The 21,143-nt window shown below is 46.6% G+C and overlaps 1 protein-coding gene across 11 annotated transcripts in view; it reads left to right on the top strand.

Moving 5' to 3' along the window:
• Positions 1 to 21,143, top strand: part of Osbpl3 (oxysterol binding protein like 3) — a 166,777-nt gene that overhangs the window by 90,153 nt on the left and 55,481 nt on the right. For all 11 annotated transcript variants that reach the window (XM_029478525.1, XM_029478517.1, XM_029478526.1 and 8 more), the window contains 3 exons: positions 16,781 to 16,897; positions 17,045 to 17,098; positions 17,924 to 18,037. In XM_029478525.1, the coding sequence (XP_029334385.1) occupies positions 16,781 to 16,897; positions 17,045 to 17,098; positions 17,924 to 18,037 (285 nt within the window). The remainder of the gene's footprint in view (positions 1 to 16,780; positions 16,898 to 17,044; positions 17,099 to 17,923; positions 18,038 to 21,143) is intronic.

Below are 21,143 nucleotides of genomic sequence, written 5' to 3'. Positions count from 1 at the left end.
AGGACCAGATGCCAAATAAGAGCTCCATCTCTTTTGCTCCAGAGCCCACCTTTTTCTTTTTAAAGATTTTTTTTTCATTTCTATTTTCTGTTTATGGGTATTTTGCCTGCACGGATGTCTGTGCAACACATGTGTGTAGTGCTCTCGGCAGATAACAGGTGACATCAGTTCCCTTGGAATTATCATAGCTGGATATCAAATGCCATCCCATGATGCCGGGAACTCGAACCCAGGTCCTCTGCAAGAGTGATAAGTGTTCTTAACTTTGGTGCCATCTCTCCAGCCCCTCCCACTTTTCCTTACACCCTATTAACCAAAATAGCAGTTATCACTTTCCCAGTAATTACATTACTACCTCCTTCCATTCGCAAGTATTTTGATGAAAGCCTGTACCTCCAGATTGTCTGTGAGTGGCTAAAGTCTCACCTGCTAGTTTTTCCCTAATGGGATGAGGGGAGCCAGTAAACCTGGGAAAGTGATGAAGAAAACAGTAAAGCGGAGGAGAGAATCCTGAACCCCCAAGTGACTGTCCGTGGCCACTGGTTGCTTCCTGGTTTCCTCTCCAATATGGCTTTGTTCACAGATCTGCTGGTGTCTATCGGTAACCATAAGGGTATACTAATCACTGGAATCCATCCCTGCTTCACCAAGACGATGGATGGGAGGTGTGCAAGAAAGCTGGATTTTCAACCTGAGAGCCCTTTGAACTGTTCAGTATTTACTGGCTCTGTGGGCATTGCTTTTGCCCTGTGAGAAGTCTGGCCAAAGACTTTGCTTTTTGCCTAGAGTTGGAAGCAATAATTAAGCAGCGGCCTACCTTGGGAACATTGAATAATAGTGACTCAGCTAAGCATATCTTAGTTTGAACGCTTGTCTCAGTCAGGGGGCTCGCCACCCACCACAAGTCCATGCTTTGGGGCAAATTAAAGTTTGCTGTGAGCTTAGAGTGTAGGGATCCCTTTAAGATCTGTTTGGGTGTTTTTGTTTTTTGGTTTTTTTCTTCTCAGTATTTGTCTTTGTGTGTATGTGTGTATGTGTGTATGTGTGCATGTGTGCATGTGTGCATGTGTCCATGCCTGTGAAGATGGCTGCACCTGTGCCGTGATGTACGTGTAGAGACTGGGAGACAATCTCAGCTGTGGATCTTCACCTTCCACCTTGAGACAGTCTCTTCCTTGTTTTCTGCTGCTTACACCAGTCTGGCTGGCCCAGGGACTCTCTTATCTCTGCCTCTCATCTAGTAAAAATGTTGACATTTCGGATGCTTGGGCTGTGACCTGTCTACAATGAACTGAGGCCCTCATGTTTGTGTGGTGTTTGTTGTTTTGTTTTGTCCTCTGTTATCAGGCTGACACAAACTCCCGTCATCTGAAAAGGTGGGACCTCAGTTGAGAAGTTGTCTCCATTACACTGCCCTGTGAGCAAGTCTCTAGGGGGAATTTTCGTGATTAGTGCTTGTTGTAGGAGAGACCAGCCCACTGTAGGCAGTGCTACCCCTAGGCTGTACCACCCTTTGGTTGAATAAGAAAGCAAACCAAGTCCACTGTAGGGAGCAAGTCAGTAAGCAGCATTCCTCCATAGTTCCTGTTTGAGTTCCTGCCTCCAGGTTCCTGCCTTGGCTTCCCTCAGTGATGGACTATAACTAGGTTGTGAAAGCCAAATAAACTCGTTTCCAAGTTGCTTTGGTTTGGTCTTATAACAAAGAAAGCAAACTAGAGCATGGGGTAAGCACTTTTACTCACTGGCCTAACTATCCTGCCTCTGGGTTTGTGTTTGTTTTTGTTTTTAAGATTAAGTTTGTCACTACCTAATGCTAACACCATGGGTCCCTAGAGATCTGCTCTCATGGGAGTGAGTGTGCCTGCCCACTTGGGCAGCTGCCACCAGGCTTTCGGCTTCCTACTTCTTCAGCCAGCACTCAGGTTTGGACTGGAGCAGAGTATGTCATTTGCCCCCCTCCCCACCCTCACACCCCAACTCCATCAACTTTCGACAAGCAGCACCGCTTCTTCTGCCCATGTTTGCTTCACAGGGAGGCTGAGCTTGGTGAAGTAGCAAGTCCTCCCCGAGGAGCTGTGTCTTCCATCCTCAGGGCTGTGGTAACTCTTCCAGTGTGTTCATTGATGTTGGTTGATTTGGTTTTCACAATGCAACTTTCACTCTGAGTTTCCATAAAAATAGCAAGAGGAACTCACACCACCCAGTGCTTCCACTTTTCTTTTTTATTTTTGACATTTATCAAATGGTTGTCTTTTCTATTTAAGACCGTCCACTTTAATTTGCATAGCCAGCACACACACAAACACACACACACACACACACAGAGTTGCTTTATGTGCTGGTCAGGTTTCTGTCAGCAGAAACACCACAAACAAGTCACCTGGGAGGAAGGAACTGGCATACAGAACTGCCGCCATCAGACTCACCTGTAGGCATGTCTGGGGGACGTTTATTGATTGTTGGTTGAAGAGGAGGGGCCGGCCCACTGTGGGCAGTGCCACCCCTACACGGGTGGTCCTGGATGGTGTAAGAAAGAAAGCTGATCAAGCTATGGGGAGCAAACCAGTCAACGGTATTCTTCAGGTTTCTGTTTATGGTTCCTCTCTGGACTTCCTTCTGTAATGAGGGCATATAAAACCGGTAAACCATTTCTTTCCCAAGTTGCTTTTGGTGCTGATCACAGCAAAAGAAAGCAAACTAGAATACTGTATTCATGTAAATAAATGTTTGTATTTCCTCTGTGGCACTGGACGGGGCTCTGCTGGCATCTCAGCGGCCGTGGAAGCTCTCCTGTGGTGGCTCTCAGGAGCCGTAGAAGCTCTCCTTTGCTGTCCTTTTGGGGGCTCAGCCACTTCCACTGCATCTGTCAGTTGCTAAATAAAGCAAAGCAGCACTTTTCCAGCCTCGTCACAGGATGCTCAGAATGGCAAGGTTTCCACAGCCACAGGCTGCACTGCAGACATGGTAAAACAGCAACTGTAAATGATATGTGCAGCCTCTTGGCTTTGAAGGTGCCACTGTGAGACCCCTTTTTGGTCTGTTTTCCTTTTATCTGGAGTGGGTTTGTCCCATGTGCATGTCACTGGCTGTTATCTGTGGTGCTAGTTTTCTTGCGTGCTCTGGACTGTGGTCAGAGCCTCATCTTGCATGTCTCCTGTGAGACCTCTAGTCACTTGTCTTGGGTTGGGATAGGCCTTCTGCTCCCAGGGACTCTGATCCAGGGCAAGTCTCACATTGCATTGGGGACTCCTTTTCCATGGTGAGAATGGAATGTCCCAGATCCTCATCGAACCAGCAGATAACCTGGCCCAGGTTCAGCTGCCCTCTTCCACTGCCCCGGATGAGCAGATGGCAAAGCCTCCGTTCACTGTACTGTGGGCAGTGCACCATCCCAGTTTGCGGCAGTGAGCCTGGATCAGGTGGAGGCCGTTTTAGCTCCCATAGGTCACAGAAGTAAGCCAACGAACACGTTTGCCCACGGTGTGTTTACTTTCCTTCAGATCCATGAAGACTTTCAGACTTTTACAAACAATCTTTTTCCCCTTTAGCTTTATTGAGGTGTGACTGACAAATGAAAATTATACATATTTATAGTGTATACTATGCTGTTTTGATATTTGCATATGGTGTAAATGATAAACACAGTCCAGATAACTAAAGTACCGATTATCCTAAATAGTCATAGCTGGTGTGTGGCTAGCAGGAACATTTAAAATTTGCTTTCCTGGACTCGGATGCTCAGTCTCTAGACTGTTCAAGTACCTGGGCTCAACCCCCAGAAGCTACATAAAGCTGGCTGTGGTGACAGACACTTGTGAACCCAGCGCTGGGAAGGGTAGAGACAGACAGATTACTGGGGTTCATGGCCAGCCTAGCCTAATGGTTGAGCTCTAAGCTGATGAGAGACCCTGTCTCAAAAATAAGGTCATCAGCTCCTGAAGTATAGTATCCAAGGTTGTTGGGAACTAAAAAGGGGGCCCTGAGGAAGAGGGGGAGGAAAAACCCACACCCCGCCAGAGTTTTACCTATTTTCTGGTCTGTCAGGTGTGGGAGAGCTGCCATACACTTTCCACTCATTCTTGAGTGGGCATTTAAGCCTCTGACCCACTCTTCAGGTGGTGGCCAAGGGGCACCCCTACCTGGGATCCCCGGAGCTACTTTGCTAAATCCACCAGGGTTATAGGAGAGAGGGATGAGGAAAGAGGTTCCCAACACCGGCCAGAGTGAGGGCAGCGGATCTTGACTGAAGCACAGGAAGGCCTTCTAAAGGGAGATTAGAAACTGCTCATTAGGAGAAAGCCTGTCCCATCCTCCAAGCGCAGTGGGCCTTGATGAGCAGAGATGTTCTATGGTTTTAGAGCTTTATTATAGAAATGCAGAGGGAAAGAGAGAAGGTAGGAGAGAGAGAGAGAGAGAGAGAGAGAGAGAGAAGGAGGAGAAGGGAGAGAGAGGAGGGGAGAGGGGGGGGGAGGGGAGGGGGGGAGAGGGGGGGGGAGGAGAGGAGAGGAGAGGAGAGGAGAGGAGAGGAGAGGAGAGGACAAAGAGAAAGGAAAGAGGAGAGAGGAGTGAGAAGTAGGAGAACAAAGGAGTGAGAGGAGAGACAAGTAAGAGAGCAAGCAGGGGCTGAACAGCCCTTTTTATAGTCTTTACTGTTGCTAGGTAACTGGGGAGGAGTTTAGCCTGAAGGTCAGAATCTTGGGCCATTGCCTACGTGACTACTGACCATGCTTCTCTTGTGGGGGCTGTGGAGGGTGGTAACTTAGGCAGGAGCCAGAGTTCCAGGAGCATGAGGGAACGCCTACTGTGTCATGTAGGTGAACTATAACTTCAGGGTTCAGACCTCAGCCCCTGTCTGTGCATAGCCCAATGCCCCACACAAGGTTGTCCTCTGGCCTCACCTGCACACATAGGTACATGCGCACACATGGAGACTTACTGTCCCTGTAAGTGTCACAACTAGTTTTCCTGTGGTATTCACAAAAGTATCGGTTCCAGGAGCCCCACTGATAACAGAGTTCAAGAATGCACAGGCCCTTTGTGTGACATGTGAGACCACCACCCTGTGTTCTTCTAGTGGTCTAGATTCCTGATAGAAATAGTGTTAGCAGCCGCTACGCTAGATTCAGGGCCTGGTGACGAGAGGAAATGTCTCTTCATGCTTGGGCACTCTTTCTCTTGGAATACTCTCAGGGTGTGGTTAGCCTACTCCGCAGATGGCAGAGGCCCCAGGTGGCTAGTGCAGTATTCTCACCCGCTGACCCCATGTCACACCTTAGATCTTCAGAATTGCTTCCCTCTGAGGAACTGGAACTTTGAGCTTCGGATCTATGCCCTCGTGTCCTCTAATCTACAAGTGTGCTGTGCCTTCTTCTTCTGTGAGGTCACGTCCTCACGCGGCTTGTGAACTTGAGACAGTGCACAGTGTGCTTTCCTGTGCTTTGCATCGTGCCCTCCAGGTTCCCCATGTCACAGATGTAAAGATGGCATCCTTTTAAAAGGCAGAATCCTTTTTCTTTCTGAAGAAAAGATATTATGTATGTCTATATGAGAAACAGTGGCATGTGTGTGCTAAATGTATATGCATACTACATTTTCTTTTCAGACTTCTTTTTTTACTCCATGAATATAAGACAGCCTAGAAGTGCATAGCTTTACACATTTTTATTATGCTTGGAGTCTGCGTAGCACCGGAAGAAGACACTAAGAGCTTGAATTTAAAATTCCATAGATACCTCACACTGTATGTACTACACACACACACACACACACCACATTTTGCACAGATCACACATACTGTACACATCACACACAAACATACCACACTCACATACATCATACATGTGATATTTTAGAATAAGAATAATGCCCTCTTGCTCATGGGACTCAGTCTCTCTAAAAACCTTTCTCTTAGGTTCTCATCCAGCACAGACAGCTGGTGATCCGAGTCTCTGTACCTTGGACTTTCTGTTTGTTAAACTGTCTTTGCTTGTCTTTGATTCTTGTATTGACTTGAACCTATCTTTTCTATATGCATGTGTGTAATGTCTGGGACTCATGCACTTCCTTATAGATCCCCCCTCCCCCCGCATGTATCTCTCACTTCTGTGTAGATTTCCCTGTGCCTGTATGTATGCAGTTCTATGTAGATACTCCCCTGTTCATGTGTCAGGGTTAAAGGAACTTATTTCTTGAAGGAGAAAGTGAGAACTAAGTGAGATAGTACAGAACGCGCCTGGGCTGGCACGTGAGGGATGCTCAGAGCATGAGGATGAAGTTAATGAGTGCCTAGGCACGCGGTTGCTAGGTAGGAAGATACCTATGCAGACTGTTCCCTGGGTTCATGAGGTAGGTGAAGGGGCATATAAGTAGGAGAGAGATTTGCTATTTTTAAACTTATAAAATAGGAGTAATTATAATTTCCCTTTGTCTTTTCCCCACTGCCCGCTTCTGTTCCTGCCTAGAAATGTCAACGTATTGCATTTTAGAAGGGAGATGGGGCTAGACAAATAAATGGGTGTGGCTTGTAGTAGAGCCCACACAAATAAATGGGTGTATTTTGGTTTTGGTTGGCTTTGGGTTTTGTATTTTTTTTCAACTACTTCTATTGAGAGGCTACTACTGGACATGCTTGAGCAGGAGATGCAAAACTGTGGAGGACAGAGGAGCCAAAGGGAGCGTCACAGATAAGAAACCAGCTGATGCAAAGCTCCTGGCTGGAGCGAGGCCACAGCTCCCATGCTTTAATGAGATGCTAGCATTTGGCATGAAAACCAAGAGATGAGACAGTAAGTTCTGCTAACCCAGTTCTGAAGCATGCTCCCACCTCAGCCTGGGGCTTGAAAGGGAGAGAGGTGTTCCTGAGTGAGTCTCCCCATGGTGACTCAGCTTGCTCCTGTCACCCACTGTCCCTGGGCTAATCTTTGGTGACATTTGAGCTCTCTCCAGGTCACCCAATGAGAGTTAATGTATGCAGCCATTCGCTGATGCTTCACTTTAGAAACCACAAGTCTGGCACAGTGCCAGAATCTATAGACCAGCTAGGTTGACTGGGAGAGAATTTACCAAGTTTTGCATGATGAAGTAAATGTTCAGGTGTTGACCTTTTCAGTTGAGTATTGAACATGCTAAGATCCAAGCCAGGTGTAGTAGTGTATGCCTATAATCACACTACTTGAGAGACTGAGGGAAGAGGATTGCAAGTTTGATACAAGCCTGGGCCTAAGACTGTCAAGGAGAGGGGAGAAGAGGAGGTGAATGCAGTCATATTGATTTATTTAATATAGTGGCACTGAAGTAGATGAGGTTCCTTATTAAAGTGTGGCGTAGCCACAGTGCAGGTCATGGGAAGAACCAGAACTCGGATGTTCCAGGGAGAGTATGTCTTCCTGGCTATGCAACGCTTGGATCACTCCCAAGATGCTTGAGCTGCAACCGTGAGCTGAGCCGCCTCTTTGGCTCCTGCTCATGTAAGAGAAAAATCTACTCCAGTAATTTGATGATTCCAAAATGCTAATGGCAGTCAAGATGGCTCAGCCACTAAAAGCGGTTGCCCCACAGGGCTGACAGCCTGTGCTGAATCCCAGGAACCCAAACAAACAAACAGCCTGGGTGTGTTGGTAAGGATCTGTAATCCCTGTGCTCCTATCAGGAAACGGAGGCAGAGAGGAGAGAATTACCCTTGAACTCTAACGAGCATAGAGTATGAAGTGCAGTAGAAATGAGAGAGATCTTGCTTCAACCTGGTAGAGAGCATTTACCCCTGAAAGTTGTTCTCGGGCCTCCACACGCACCATGTGGCATGCATATGCTCACACACATATCCCACACACATAGGCACACAAGAATAAATAAAAGTAAAACAATTCTAATGGCCCAGAAGTGACAGCGTGGGATGTAAGACAAGGCTAAACAGAAGATACCTAGACATTGGTATTAGTAGAGCAGTGAGCATTGTCTGCCTTCCAGGGGACATGTAGAATAATCTGGTTTGCCCCTGGATGCTGCACCATATTCCCCTATGTACCTTTCACAGGGGTAGCTGAGTCAAGTGTCCTGGCACGTGTCTCTGAGTCAAGTGTCTCTGACCTCGCTCTCTTCTTTACCTTGTGCAGTTTGTTTGATTACTGGCCTTCTAAAAGAGAGGTGCATACATTCGCCCTCACAACCTGTGAACGCACACTGTTTGGAAAGGAGGGCCTGAGTAGATGGGGTTAATTTAAGGACCTTGAAAAGGACAGGGCATCCTTAGTTGTGTGAAGGGCCCTAAATTAATCAGCAAGAAGTCTGCCCAGGAGAAACACAGGGAGAACATGCTATGAAGGTGGAAGTGGGCGTGGTCAATAGCAACAAGCTGAGGGGTAGCAGAGAAGCTGCAGCCTCCAGAGACCAGGATAGCCCAAACTGTCTCCGCTCCAACCTCCAGAGAGAGCCTGACTCTGCCTACACCAGGTTTGGGATTTCTGGCCTCCAGCATTGTTGAAGAATTTTAAACTTCAGAGATGGGTGGTCATAGAATAGGCCTATGATCCCAGCACACAGGAGGCTGAGAGGGGAGGAGCCTGCATTTGAGGGCAGCCCGGGCTAAATATAGCAAGACCTCAACTCAAAATCAAAACCAGAGAGAGATTTATTGGTTGAAACTTAAAGCCACTAAGTTGGTGGTCATTTGCCATGACAGCCTCAGAAAATTAATTCTCTCTGCTTAGAGTCCAGCTCAAGCTGTTAGTCCAAAGGCATGACACCCGGGGACAGTGCCTGTCTGAGCCCCTGCTACAGCGTGTGACGTCCTCATGTGGCACCTACAGAGTTCCAGTCTGTGATGCCTTTGCATTTCTCATGCGTGTCATTGCTTGGTGGTGTGTCTCAGCTTTTCTTGGGGGAGGGGTGCACTAAGTGTGAGGCCTTTGTGTATGGGAGGGTTTGCCATTTTAAATGCCTGTGACCTACGCCTGTGATTCTAAGTCACGTGTGCAGCATTTCCCAGAAGGTACTTCTGTTTTGGTTACAAACTTCCATTAGCTCTCTGAGCACCCTGAGATGGAGACCAGAGAGCATGGGTGTCTAGCGTAGACATGGGTCTCTCGAGAGATACCAAGCACTGTCACTGAGTGCCACTGTGTTTTCTTTGAGTAGAGTCTGCTTTTTTTTTTTCTTGCCAGTGCTCAGATACCACAGGGCACTGTATGACACACACAAAAAACTTTTTTAAATCAAAAGGTAACAAAGATAAATTAAAAAAAGGATGTTGCAAGATAGAAGGAACAAAAATGTCATACCTTCTTACTGTTGGCCCCTAACCCATTCACATGGGCTGTTCAGGGGAGTTCCCACCTGACCTGGTGAGTTAGCACAGTCCTGGTCCCCCAAAACCTCTCAATTTTGTGACCCCACCAGGTAATTGATGTCACTTAAATTCTTTGGCAGAAGAACTCAACAGATGACCATCATATCCTCCTTTAAATCTGAATTTCAAAACAGACATTTCATGGCTCTGGGGGAAAGTCCTTGAGGGCAGAATAGGTTCAGTGTCCCTAGGAGGGAAATCCATGTCTGTCTGGCTGTGTGTGGTGGGGCAGGGCCGGGAGGTGGGACAGGGGCAGGGAGTTTGGTGGCTCTGAAGGAATTCCACTGAGTCCTACTGCACCGGTGGATGTTCTTGTGCAGACATGATGTCCAGTGGCAAGATCCCGTGTGTGAGCCGCAGAGCCCACAGATATGTCCTGTTGCTTAGCAGTTATGTCTTGGGCAAGCTACTTTGGGCTTTGGTGATGGTCCCCTCTGCGTGATGAGGACACACAGGACACTTCACTCCCTTCATTACTGTCCGACCGACATCATAAGAGCTGTGGATACCCACCACACCATGGTGGGCTGCTGTCAGGCACAGTGGCTCATGGGTGTCTCCATCATTAGTAGTAGCTATTCCTCCTCCAAGGCCTGCTTACAGAACAACATTTGTGGGGAACGAGGAAATGTGTAAGGGATGTTTTCATAGCTTGTTAAACCTTTATACTATTTGAGGAATATTTAGCAATATCAGTAACTTCCAAATATATCTGAGGAGCCTAAAAGTAGCTAAAGTAATTATAGCCATAATGCCAAGCGAGTCATCAGCTGGCTGGAGACAGTCGTTGTGTGTGTGCTTTGGATTTTTAAAATGGTGTTTCAATTGTAAAACTGCCTGTGGTCAGCACAGTTGCAATAAGCATGTGTCTCTTCTTTGGAGACCAAGGTGGTTTCAGGCAGAGCTGTGGGACGGCCGACAGCTCTCTTGTTCTCCCCCCACCCCCTTCATCCTCAGCACTGCCTCCCATGATTTCTGAAAGGACTTGGTGACTAGAAGTCTTCTGGTGAGTCTGTAAGGTATCTGTTCTGTAACTGGTCAGGTAATAAGTCTAGGAGCATTTGGGGGCCTGGATCCTCTGGCTATTTCTCTCCCAGCTCTCTACACCGCTGAGATGGGAGAGAAAGCCCGGTGCCTGTTGGCATGCCGTGACTGAGGATCCCCAATGGCCTTCAGAATCAACATGGGCTCACCGATGCTCATCCCTTTCTAGAATCTTCTATCCTGAAGTCAGGTTTGTGCTTGAGGTGATACCATTGAAGCTCTGCTTCCCAGAGCATGGGTTTCTGACATGATTTAGATGTGGTCTTAGAATTCATTTATTCTGACGTCTCTCTTTCCCTCAGACTTAGCATCCTTTCTGTCCTCCTAGGCCAGGCTCCATCAGCCTTTGATGGAGCACCGCCTCTGATGGAGCACTCCAGAAACTAAGGAGTACTCTTTCCCTGAGCAGCTATGCCCCTGTTGATTGATTGTTAGATGGTCACCTGCAGAGCTGGACTCTAAGGGCTTGGGGCTCTACACATCAGCCTGGTTTTCTCCTTGGTGTCTGTGTCCTTTGGAGTTCTTCAAGACAGCCTGGTCCCTGGTCTTCTGGAAGTGGTCCAGCCAATGACTAACACTCAGCCCCTCCCCCACCCCTGAATTGGGATATGTGTCCACAGGCTCTCCCCTCCCCAGCCCATGAACTGAGATGCGTGCTCACAGGATCGCCCAGTGATTTCTCTTGCATTTGGCCCTCACACACCAGTCTGCCTCTGAATAGTTTTCTTTTTCTTTCTTTCTTTCTGTTGCTCTTTGGCCTATTGGCACTTGTAAAACCTTCGCGAGAGACACTTAAGGAAAGGCAACTCCAGCTCATGTGATTTCAGTCTAAGTATACAGTTGGTCTGACCTCAGAGTGGTTGTGCTGCTGTCAGGTACTTCCATGTGCCCATAGAAAAATCGTGAAAGGTGGTGCTACTGACCTTTAGCCTGTCGTGATAGGTTTTACAAGATCAAAATGCCTTTAAACTCACTGATGATGTGTGTAATCAGCGGCCACGTGAGTTAATGCTGGACGTTGCCCTCTGGGTTTTAAAAACCTGGTAAAGTGATTACAGACTAATTAGAACAACCTGCTCTTCAGTCCTGCCAGATCCCTTTCCACACTTCTCAGCTGCAGGAAGAATGGAAGTTTCAGTCGTTTCTATTTCTGATATCACAGTCAGCCAGGGGAGCTGAGAACTGGGCATGTGCGAGGGGCCTGGGAGCGGTGCAGCGTGCACACAGCTGTGCTGGAAGGAAGGCAGCAGCGCTTGCGATCCGTGCACTCAGCACTATGGAAATGAACTTGGCCCACTCAAGAGCATGAATCAATGCCTAGCCGCCTTTCTAATCACAAAGCAGCTTTCTATCTTGGGCACTTTTTAGACGTTCTGTAAAATAGACTGAACTCAACGCCAGATAACGGCCAGATCGGCCTCATTTGGGCTTTTGCAGAAGTCTTGAGAAATTGCAGCCACATTTCTCTCTCTGCCTCATGGTCTTGATGACCTTTCAGCCTGATCCATGTGGGATGAGACATTAACCCTGCATATTAGACTCAGTATTAGCCTCAGTGAGCAGAGTTAGCCATTGCAGGACCTCGATGTCTGTGGTGGCCCAAATCTGTCCTGTAGTGTGTCTCTGGTATTCACCTCACTCAGGGTGAATTCCCTATCTTCAGATCAGCATGGTATGTGGAGGGCACCAGGTGCCACTCCCCCACGGTCTTCAGATCAGCATGGTATGTGGAGGGCACCAGGTGCCACTCCCCCACAGACCCTTTAGCCTGGAACACTGGCACCTCAAATTTATTTTTTATTACATTGGTTTGTGTTTGTGTGTTTCTGTGTTTCTCTGTGTGTATACACAGGTGTGTTTAGGCACACACATGTGCACATATCCATTGCCTGGCCCATGTGCGGCGATCTGAGGACAACTTGCTGGGGGTCTGTTCTCTTCTCTCATGGCTCTTCTTCCAGGGCTTGAACTCAAGTTTTTAGGTTTAATAGTCACTACCTTCATCCACTGAACCATCTCCCAGCCTGCATCTGATTTTTCTGAATACCACAATTAGTGGGCACTCAGTGCCCTTTCCATAGACTCTTGCTCTCAGACTCGCTCAGCTGATATTTACTGAGGACACAGATGATAATGAACAAGACTGGTAAGGCAAGGAACCCACATTCTAGCTGGACAGGCAGGCAGAAGAAGCTGGGTGTTCATTCTCAGTACTTCTCTTCAAAAGAGGGAGGGGCTTTCTTCAGGGAAGAGAAGGTTTGAGTAGAAATAGAATTTCACCAGGGAAGGAGGTTAGACAGGAGTTCAGGCAGGAAGGGGGAAATGGGCAAAGCGTTAGCAGCAGTGAAGTGCAAGGGCTGATTTCTTACACACTTGTACGCCAGCGACCAGAGAGCTAGGAGCTCTGAGCAGGCCCAGGGCTTCTGCGCTCCTTCTTCCAGAGTCTAGAGGTGGACCAGGATGTCCCCTTACCTTGTTCACTGGAATGTACACATCTAAAGATGGGAAAAATAACACTTTCCAATGAGGGCAGAATAATTAAAATCTCTTAGGCTGTGCCATGGGGTATCTGTGGCACTTGGTAGCTTGACCACAGCAGGAAATATACCTAATTCTCTTCCTCACTTTCTACCTTAAAAAAGAATCCTAGCAAACCTGCGGTTGAAGGGTTACACAAGGCCTCAGCTTCATCATAAAGTGTGTGTCCACTGTGATGTTCGCCACTGCAACAGTTTCTCTGACTCTTTCAGCACATTTATTAATATCTGCTATGGACTGTTTTAGGTCAGCGAACTGACAAAAGGCTCATGGCTGTGTGGATCCAGAACGATCTCGCCAGTCCTTCTGTGGTGTTACAATATTCATTTATGTGTTTCCAACACCCCCATGTTTAGTATTCCTGTGACTCCGGGGGATGTTATGAACTGTGACTGCAACTCAAGCCTTTCTTGTGAAGCCAACGACCTAGTGTCCTTGACTTGATTCAAGAGTTTAATCTGTTTTCTTGACTGGAGACTGCACCAAATCCCACATGGAGAATCCACTGAGTGGCAACCCTGTATGCGCCACGCTGCTGGAGTTGTGCACAAGGTGAAGAAGACGGTCTCTATGGTAGTTTGGAAAGAAAATTTGAGCTCTGGGGCTCAAATGCAAAATCAGCAACTTATGAGCTAATTAAATGATAAATTACCTGGTAATGCACAGTGACTACTTTACCACGGAGTTGACTCCTGCCGAGCAGACTTAACGGCTGAGCTGAGCTGTTTCTAGTTAACTGACATCGAGCAGGTCCTTTATTTACAAAGATGTCTCATGGCACTGGCAGAATCTTTCTGGATGTGGGGCACCCTTGTCATTGTGCCAGGCTGGGGATTCATTCAGAAAGTCTCTTATTGTCTTTTTGTCCCTTCACTTGAAGCTGAGATGCAAGAGACTTCTTCCCAACGCTGTCAGTCAGCAGTGCCCCAGATTCCCCAACCTCTGAGGGAACAGCTTCAGGCCACTGTCAACCTCGGAGATAGAGGCTGCATCTTAGCTGTCACCAGCTAGCTCAGCAGTGACTTAGGAAGAAGCAAGCATTTGAATGAATACAGGGCCTACAAAGGGCCCTTGCACCTTCTCTCCCAGCCAAGGAGAGCCTGCCCATTCTTCATGGGGTAAATCTGGCTTTTCTGCTCGCCAGCACTTTCAAGTTCTTAACCTTGGAAGAAGATGAAACCTACAAACAGATGACATTTAGCAGGAACGTAAATACATGCCCTTCCTCAATTGTTGACTTGAAGGGAGAGCAAACCTACTATGAACCCCAGCCCTTCATGCTGGCTGCTTGGGAGGAGAAAACCCTATCTCCAGAATTCTGGGGCACCTCCTTTCTCACCAGAGTCAGTAAAGCCACGTTTGAAATTCTGTTCTTCTTTCCCATTCAGCCATGGGTAAGACCACATCTACGTTTCCCCCACGTTGGGAAGCATGGAGTAATGGCTCATCCCTCCTGGTATTTGCACTGAGTGCAACTGAGAGGAACGGAGCAGATGTGGCGGCTGTCCTAGAGTTAGCGCTCTGTGCTCTGCCTGAGTGTGAGGACAACTCGGAAGGCTGATCCACCTGAGCGCTTTCCATAAGGGCTGGTCGAGGATTCTTCTGTGATGGTACCACACACACCCATCTTTCACAAATGCGGGCCTATTGTATGTAATCTGAAAACAGTCATTTGACCCAAGGACACTGGACACAATTCGAATGTGTGCCACAATATAGCCTTCCACGGGAACATGAGCCTGTAGCTTTTGTTCCACAGCTAGCGTTAGTTATCAGGAGCCTCCTGTCCCCAAGACAGGAGGAAATGGGAGGTGCTCTCAAGGGGCCCAGCCTCATCCACGGGTACCATGAGCAAGGGGAAGGCCTTGGAAGAAAGGTTTAACACTGGAGTGATGGAGTCAGGGGGTGAAGGAATGCTTTCCTCTGGAGGAGCGGTGTCGCTGCAGGGCCTTAGAGAGTCACAGCATCGAAGCGGGTAAAACACAGTTCTAGCAGTGGCTTCGCAAGCTGAAGCGAAGGTTTCAGGATCGTTTGGTGCTTTACAGGCAGTGTGCTGAGCTGCTTATCACTAAGCAGTTTCCCAGTTATTGTCTGGGCGTACTTGAGCGGCTGGACAGCTGCTGGTGGTTATTATAACAAAATCTCATTCAGTCCTGCTGCCTCGCCAAAAAGTTTCTCTAAATTAAACACTGAATAGCGCCCACCATTGCCCTTTCAACCATTGAAGAAATCCCTTTTACAGCTCCAGATTCGGAGATACCTACAGTGGTTATTTTTAAAAACTAGGCTGTGTCTTTATCTCCATTCACAGTGAAAAGGACTCAGATAAAAGGCAGATGATCAAAGAATTCAGTTGCTGATGTAGGGAAGGTTGCTAGAGTGGATGCACTGGGCTTTGGGAAGGATGGAAAAGAGCCCTGCAGGACCTCTCCCTGCCCTCTGCTCTGGGGCTGATCCGGATATACGATATAACTCCTGGCGACCACTAGTTGGCCTCTATCTATGCCATCTGCCCAGGGGTGGGAGCTTTGACTCAAAGCCAGAGTCAAACAAGAGATCTTCTCCAGAATCATACGTATGCCAAACTATATTACCCATTGTGAGAGATATTTTATATTGTATCTAGTGTGTGTATCCAGACTCAAGTTGTATTCCAGTGTGTGCATTCCATGTGTATTATGTCCTAATCAACCAACCAATCATCATCATCATCATCATCATCAAGCAATGATTTAAGTATTTTAAAAGAAAATTTCAGAATTTTTATTATTTTTCCTTTGATTACTTTTGAAATTTGTTTTCATTTAGTAGGAATAGCTAATGATGGGGTAATTAATTAAAGTAGCCATTTGTGCTTCTTCAAAACTAAAAAGAACCCAGGCCCAAATTTTAAAGAATTTGTTTTTGTTCGTGTTGCTTGCTTTTTTTTTCCTTGCTGTGTGACATAGGCAGTCTCAGACACTCAAGTCCTAGGATTTTAGCATGTCTTAAAAAGAAAAGTCTCTTGGATAAGAAGGGGGGGGGGATTAAAATTTTCTGAGAGAAAGGGGGAAAATACTCCAGACAAAACTCTTTCCGATGTTTTTGTGTTTCTGCTACTTCAGCCCCTAGAATTTGGAGACAGTTATCCATGGAACCACTGTTTCAGTCAGCTCAAAAGGTTCCCTAGCTTGCATCCAATTCCATTTTGCAGATACTTCAGTTTCAAATACTTTTTATGTATGTCTATATGTCTCTGTGTGTGTATATGTCACAGGCGTGTAGTGACTGCCCATGGAGACCAGTAGGGGTGGGGATGAGATCCTCTGGGGCTAGAGTTCAGGCAGTTGTTAGCTACCTGATGTGGGGCTGGGATTGGAACTCAGGTCCTTTGGCAGAGCCGCAGGTACCCTCAACTGTTGTGTCGCCTCTCTCACCCCACTTCCCAGCCATTCCTTACGCTCCCGTAACATGCACAGTGCACAGACACATACAGCTTTTTGCTGACATATGTGACATTGGTTAACATTAGACTGAACTCTGCTGACTGAACAGTACCCGTGAGATGACATCAAAGTGAGCGAAAATGCAATTCATAGTAAGATCTTTCCCTTCAACTGTGCTGTCAAGGTTCAAAGACTAAAAAAAAAGAGATATGGTCCTTCTTTTTTTATTTTTAAAAAGAGCCTCTTTTTAAAAAATCCAATTTGATGCTATTAAACTACAGCCTTGAATCTATAAAGTCTAATAAATGGATGGGAATTAAATTTACATTTCTTCTTATCAAATGTAGCCAGGCTCCCTGTCTTGGATCGATTCTCAGTAGCTTGCTGCTTAGAGTTACTATCTTTTGGCCTGTTTCTTCCATTGGGACAGGACAGCTGGGAAGTCGTGGAAGGATTGAGAGGGGAGATGACTTACACCCAGGAGCCGCCTGTGCAGAAAGGATTTTTGCTGAAAAAGAGGAAGTGGCCCTTAAAAGGCTGGCACAAGGTAAGACATCAGTGGTGGCCGCTCCCTGGTGGGCACACACTCTACCCTCAGTATTAAATTTGAGAACTAATATTCTATCTGAATTTGGAGACCGGAGGAGGGATGTTAGCATGCGTGTCTTGCTAAGTTCTGTTTGCTTCCCCACAGAGATTCTTCTGCCTGGAAAAGGGAATCTTGAAATATGGCAAGAGCCAAACTGATGTAAGTCTTTTTAGCCCAATGTGATACTGAAGAGCTGTGCAGGGTGCTCCAGGGCAGCCCAGAGCCGCAGTGCCTTGTGGGTAATGGTTTTTCCAGTGGCACAGAGCCCCCTCTCCACCCACCCTGACCCCTGCTGTCTTAGCTTTAGATCTGGGAGAGATCCATTCACCACCAGGAGAAGGGGCAGGACACCTTACTGCGCTCCATAGGTCTGCTCTGGTTTTAGCTAATCACAGGAACAGAGTGTGTGGCAAGCGTTCTTCCCACTCTCATGGTGACTGAGGGGCTTAGTGTAGAAAGCCATGGCTAATGTGGACTTCCTCTTGAGTTAACCCTAGGAGGTTGGTTGGTCTAGAGGATTCTGAGTGACCAGCGGGCCTGTCTCATAGGGTGCTCTCCTCTTCCTGGCCATTCAAGTCCTCCCTAGTTTGTCTCTATTCTTCCCTTTAAGTCAGTTATGGATGACAGTAGACAACCGGCACTGTTCCAGGAGAAGGCAATGCCTCTTGCTTGTATTGCCTTGGAGTCAACTCATGGAGTTTCTGCTCCTTGGCTTGCATCCTGGCTATGAAAACTCCTATTTAGACTTTTGTCCTCCAGTCTCTTCATCTGTGAGATAAGGCCAGTGCTTCTCCTGTTCAGAGAAAGAATGCAGTCCGTGTGCAACTCTTAACTAGGTCCAGCTTGTGTGAAGGGCTCCATCAATCGTAGCGTCCAGGTTTCGCATTGGCAGATGTAGAAGATGAGGTGGCAGGGGACCGGGGAGGATGTTACAACCACCTTGACTACTGTGACTCACAAGCAGCCCTCTCTGTGCTTCTGTAGATTGAGAGGGAGAAGTTGCATGGCTGCATTGACGTGGGGCTCTCCGTGATGTCTGTGAAGAAGTCGTCTAAGTGTATCGACCTAGACACTGAAGAGCACATCTACCACCTGAAGGTGAGGCTTCAGCCAGGGCCAGGGCTCCCACCGCGCAGCCACCACCAGGGCTTTTGTGGGTTGGGAAGTTGTCTGAGGCAGAGTCTTGCTAGCTTGCCCACTCTGGATTCAAACTCCCAGAGTGCAGTAGTCTGCAGCTTCAGCCTCCCGAGTCACCAGGGCTACAGGCACACTCTCCCAGTGTGATTGTGCACAGGCCTTTCTGCTAAGATCTACTGACCGTCACCATGCTGGTGATGATTTGGGGACATCCATTCAACCTGTGGGCAGTTGTCATCACTAAAGTATCCCTAAGGGGTACTTCTGATGTTAGGGTGGGCCATCTCTCACCATCTCTCTCTCACACTGCTTGAAGCGTTAACGTTCTTCAGTGTCCTTGTCACCATCCCTAAATGTTACCACTCCTCCCCAGTGACAGTAATCAATGACAAAAGCACCTTCATGTCCCCTCCTCCCAGGCAGTGTCATTAGTATAGAACCATTTATCCTAGAATAAAATATGTTCTCCGAAGGATAGTGTTTAGTCTGTGGAGGCCTGACCAATGACTTTAGCCAATTTTACAAAGACTTGGTTAGAATCCTCATATTGTAGTGAAATGTCAATTTTTCCTCAAGTGGGCGTTGGCAAATCTTAAGGCTCAAAGCTTCCTACCTACCGCCTTTCTCCTGAAGATGGGTGACGTCATGGTAATACCAAGCACAAGGCCCAGGGCAATGCCAGCTCTTATGTGACTGCTTACTGGCTGTTAAACTTTGACCAATCATTTGATTCTTGAAACACTCTGCCTTGTTTTTACTTTACCCCACCCCCTGTAAAAATATGGAAGAGGTTTAAGGTTTGTCATAATTCCTTGGGGGGGGGGTCAGTAAGTTTAATAAGTTTAATTATTGTTTATAGTGGTTAGGCAGTGTGTGAATGTTGGAGGTAAATTGAGAATTGCTTAGCTTGCTTGGCGTTTAGGGAATGGGGCTGAGGGCTGGGATAACCAAGGATCTCCCCTATCCCTGTCCTTGCCTGGCTTGTGTGTCTCATATCTGTCCCCTAACCTAACCCTGAACTCTGGGCTAGTTCACTGTGTGTCAAGCAGTTCCCTGGTACTGTGGGCCAATGATGCTTTGCTGTGGGATGTCCCAGGTGTTAGTTACTGTTACAGCCTTTACCCAGTGGACACCAGTGGTGTGTCTAGTGGTAGCAGCCTACACAAGTGTTTACTGACAGAGAAAATCTCCTCAGTGAAATAACTGGCAAAGTAAAGGAGGGGAAAGCCACGAATTATTAATATAGCAATTAATAATTAATATCATAATTTTGTCTTTATAATTTATAATTTAATAATGAGTATAATAAATTATATATATTCATAAGTGTGTGTGTGTGAGAACCTTATCCCTCTGCTCCTCCCTCAGTGGTTAATCTCTGCTGGGAGAGTTGACACCGTTTACCTGTATTGGTCCCATGACTCTTCCTTCTGTGTTTTCACGTGGTCAGGAAATAAGGGCTCCCTGCCTGTGTGCAACTCTAGTTAACAAAATGAAGCTATCATTCTCTTCTACTTTTTGAAGACTTAGATTGTCTTAAGCTGCATTGGACTTGATACCATGAGACAGAGCAATAATTCCCTGGGACTCACTGTAAACGCCGCTTTGTTTCTCATTAATTCCTGAGGATCAATTCTGACTTGGAGTGTAATTGACTGATGATCATTGAGGTCTCCCTCCCCCCTCCCCCCACTCCCTTTCCTCTCACCTCACTCCTCCCTGCCATCACCACAAGGTCTGGATGTATATCCCAGGCTGGCCTTGAACTCACAGATCTTGATTGCTGAGGTTACAGGCATGCTTCAGCACACCTGGCCTGATTCTTTCTCTCATTTTATACCCAAGAAGTCTGGGCAGAAAAGCAGTTAAGAAACTGCCTAGCCACCATCCTGAAATTCACTTCAGGGCCTATGCCAGACTGTGGTTAGTTATTTAATGAAGTACCTCGTTTCTCTTCTTGTTTGTCCAATAAAAAAACAAGTCAAAATGAACACCTTGGGCACTGGCTTTTCGGGGCTTTGAGGAGCAGCTCAGTGCCTGGATGACACAAGATTCTTATAAAATTCCTTTTAACCACATCTGGGAAATGAAGTAATCACAGTGCAGAAGAGACAAATAGTTGTGTGTCCATTTGTGCTGTGGCTTCCTGCAGACCTGGATTAAGGAAGAGCTTCCATTTTCAGGTCCCTCTAAGGGACATGAAATCCTGATTCTCTGTGCACCACTGCCTCTGTCTGTCTGCATCACCTTCTTCCCAGCTGCAACCTTATCAGGATGGTCACAGCACTGGCCTGACAGGCCACTGGCTTGCCTGGCATATTTGGAAGTTATTTTAAATTACAGCTTTATGAGCCCATATCCTTATCCTAATCTATAGGCATCTCACTTTTCACTTCGAAATTATGAATATGTTTTATATACAAAACATTGGCTTAAAGATCTCTGTAGTATAGAAGTGATTGCTATTTTTCTTTTAATGCTTTTATGAGCATTTGAACTATTTCTTGAGAAAAATTATTAGTTATAGCAGGCATGGTGCTATGCCCATAATCCCAGAATTCAGGTAGTTAGTATAGAAGGATTTTCATAAGTTCAAGTCCAGCCTGGGCTACATAGCAAGTCTGAGGCTAGCCTGTGCTACACAGAAAGTGCTACATAGTGAGTGTATTGCACTGCACTACACAGTGAGAGGCATATTGCTGGGTCACACGGCAATATACCATCTCAAATAAATAATCTCAAATAAATAAATAAAAAATTTCAGCTAAAAACATTCTTCCTAGACAGTGGATATTTATATTTTCTTATCTATGGAGGGAATGGATAAATATTTGTGTAATAATATCAATAGAGGGCTGGAGAGATGGCTCAGAGGTTCAGAGCTCTGGCCATTGTTCCAGAGGTCCAGAGTTCAATTCCCAGCAACAACTATAGTGAGATCTGTTGTCCTCTTCTGGCACTCAGAGGTACATGCAGATAGAGCACTCATATACATAAAATAAATAATTTTTAAAAAATAACAATGCAATGGCTTTGTCAGATATTTTTCCTTTTTCTGAAAGTAGCA

This window comes from Mus caroli, chromosome 6 (assembly GCF_900094665.2).
Source record: "Mus caroli chromosome 6, CAROLI_EIJ_v1.1, whole genome shotgun sequence".
In the NCBI taxonomy this organism is placed as follows: domain Eukaryota; kingdom Metazoa; phylum Chordata; class Mammalia; order Rodentia; family Muridae; genus Mus; species Mus caroli.
This window is presented reverse-complemented; position numbering and strand designations above follow the sequence as displayed.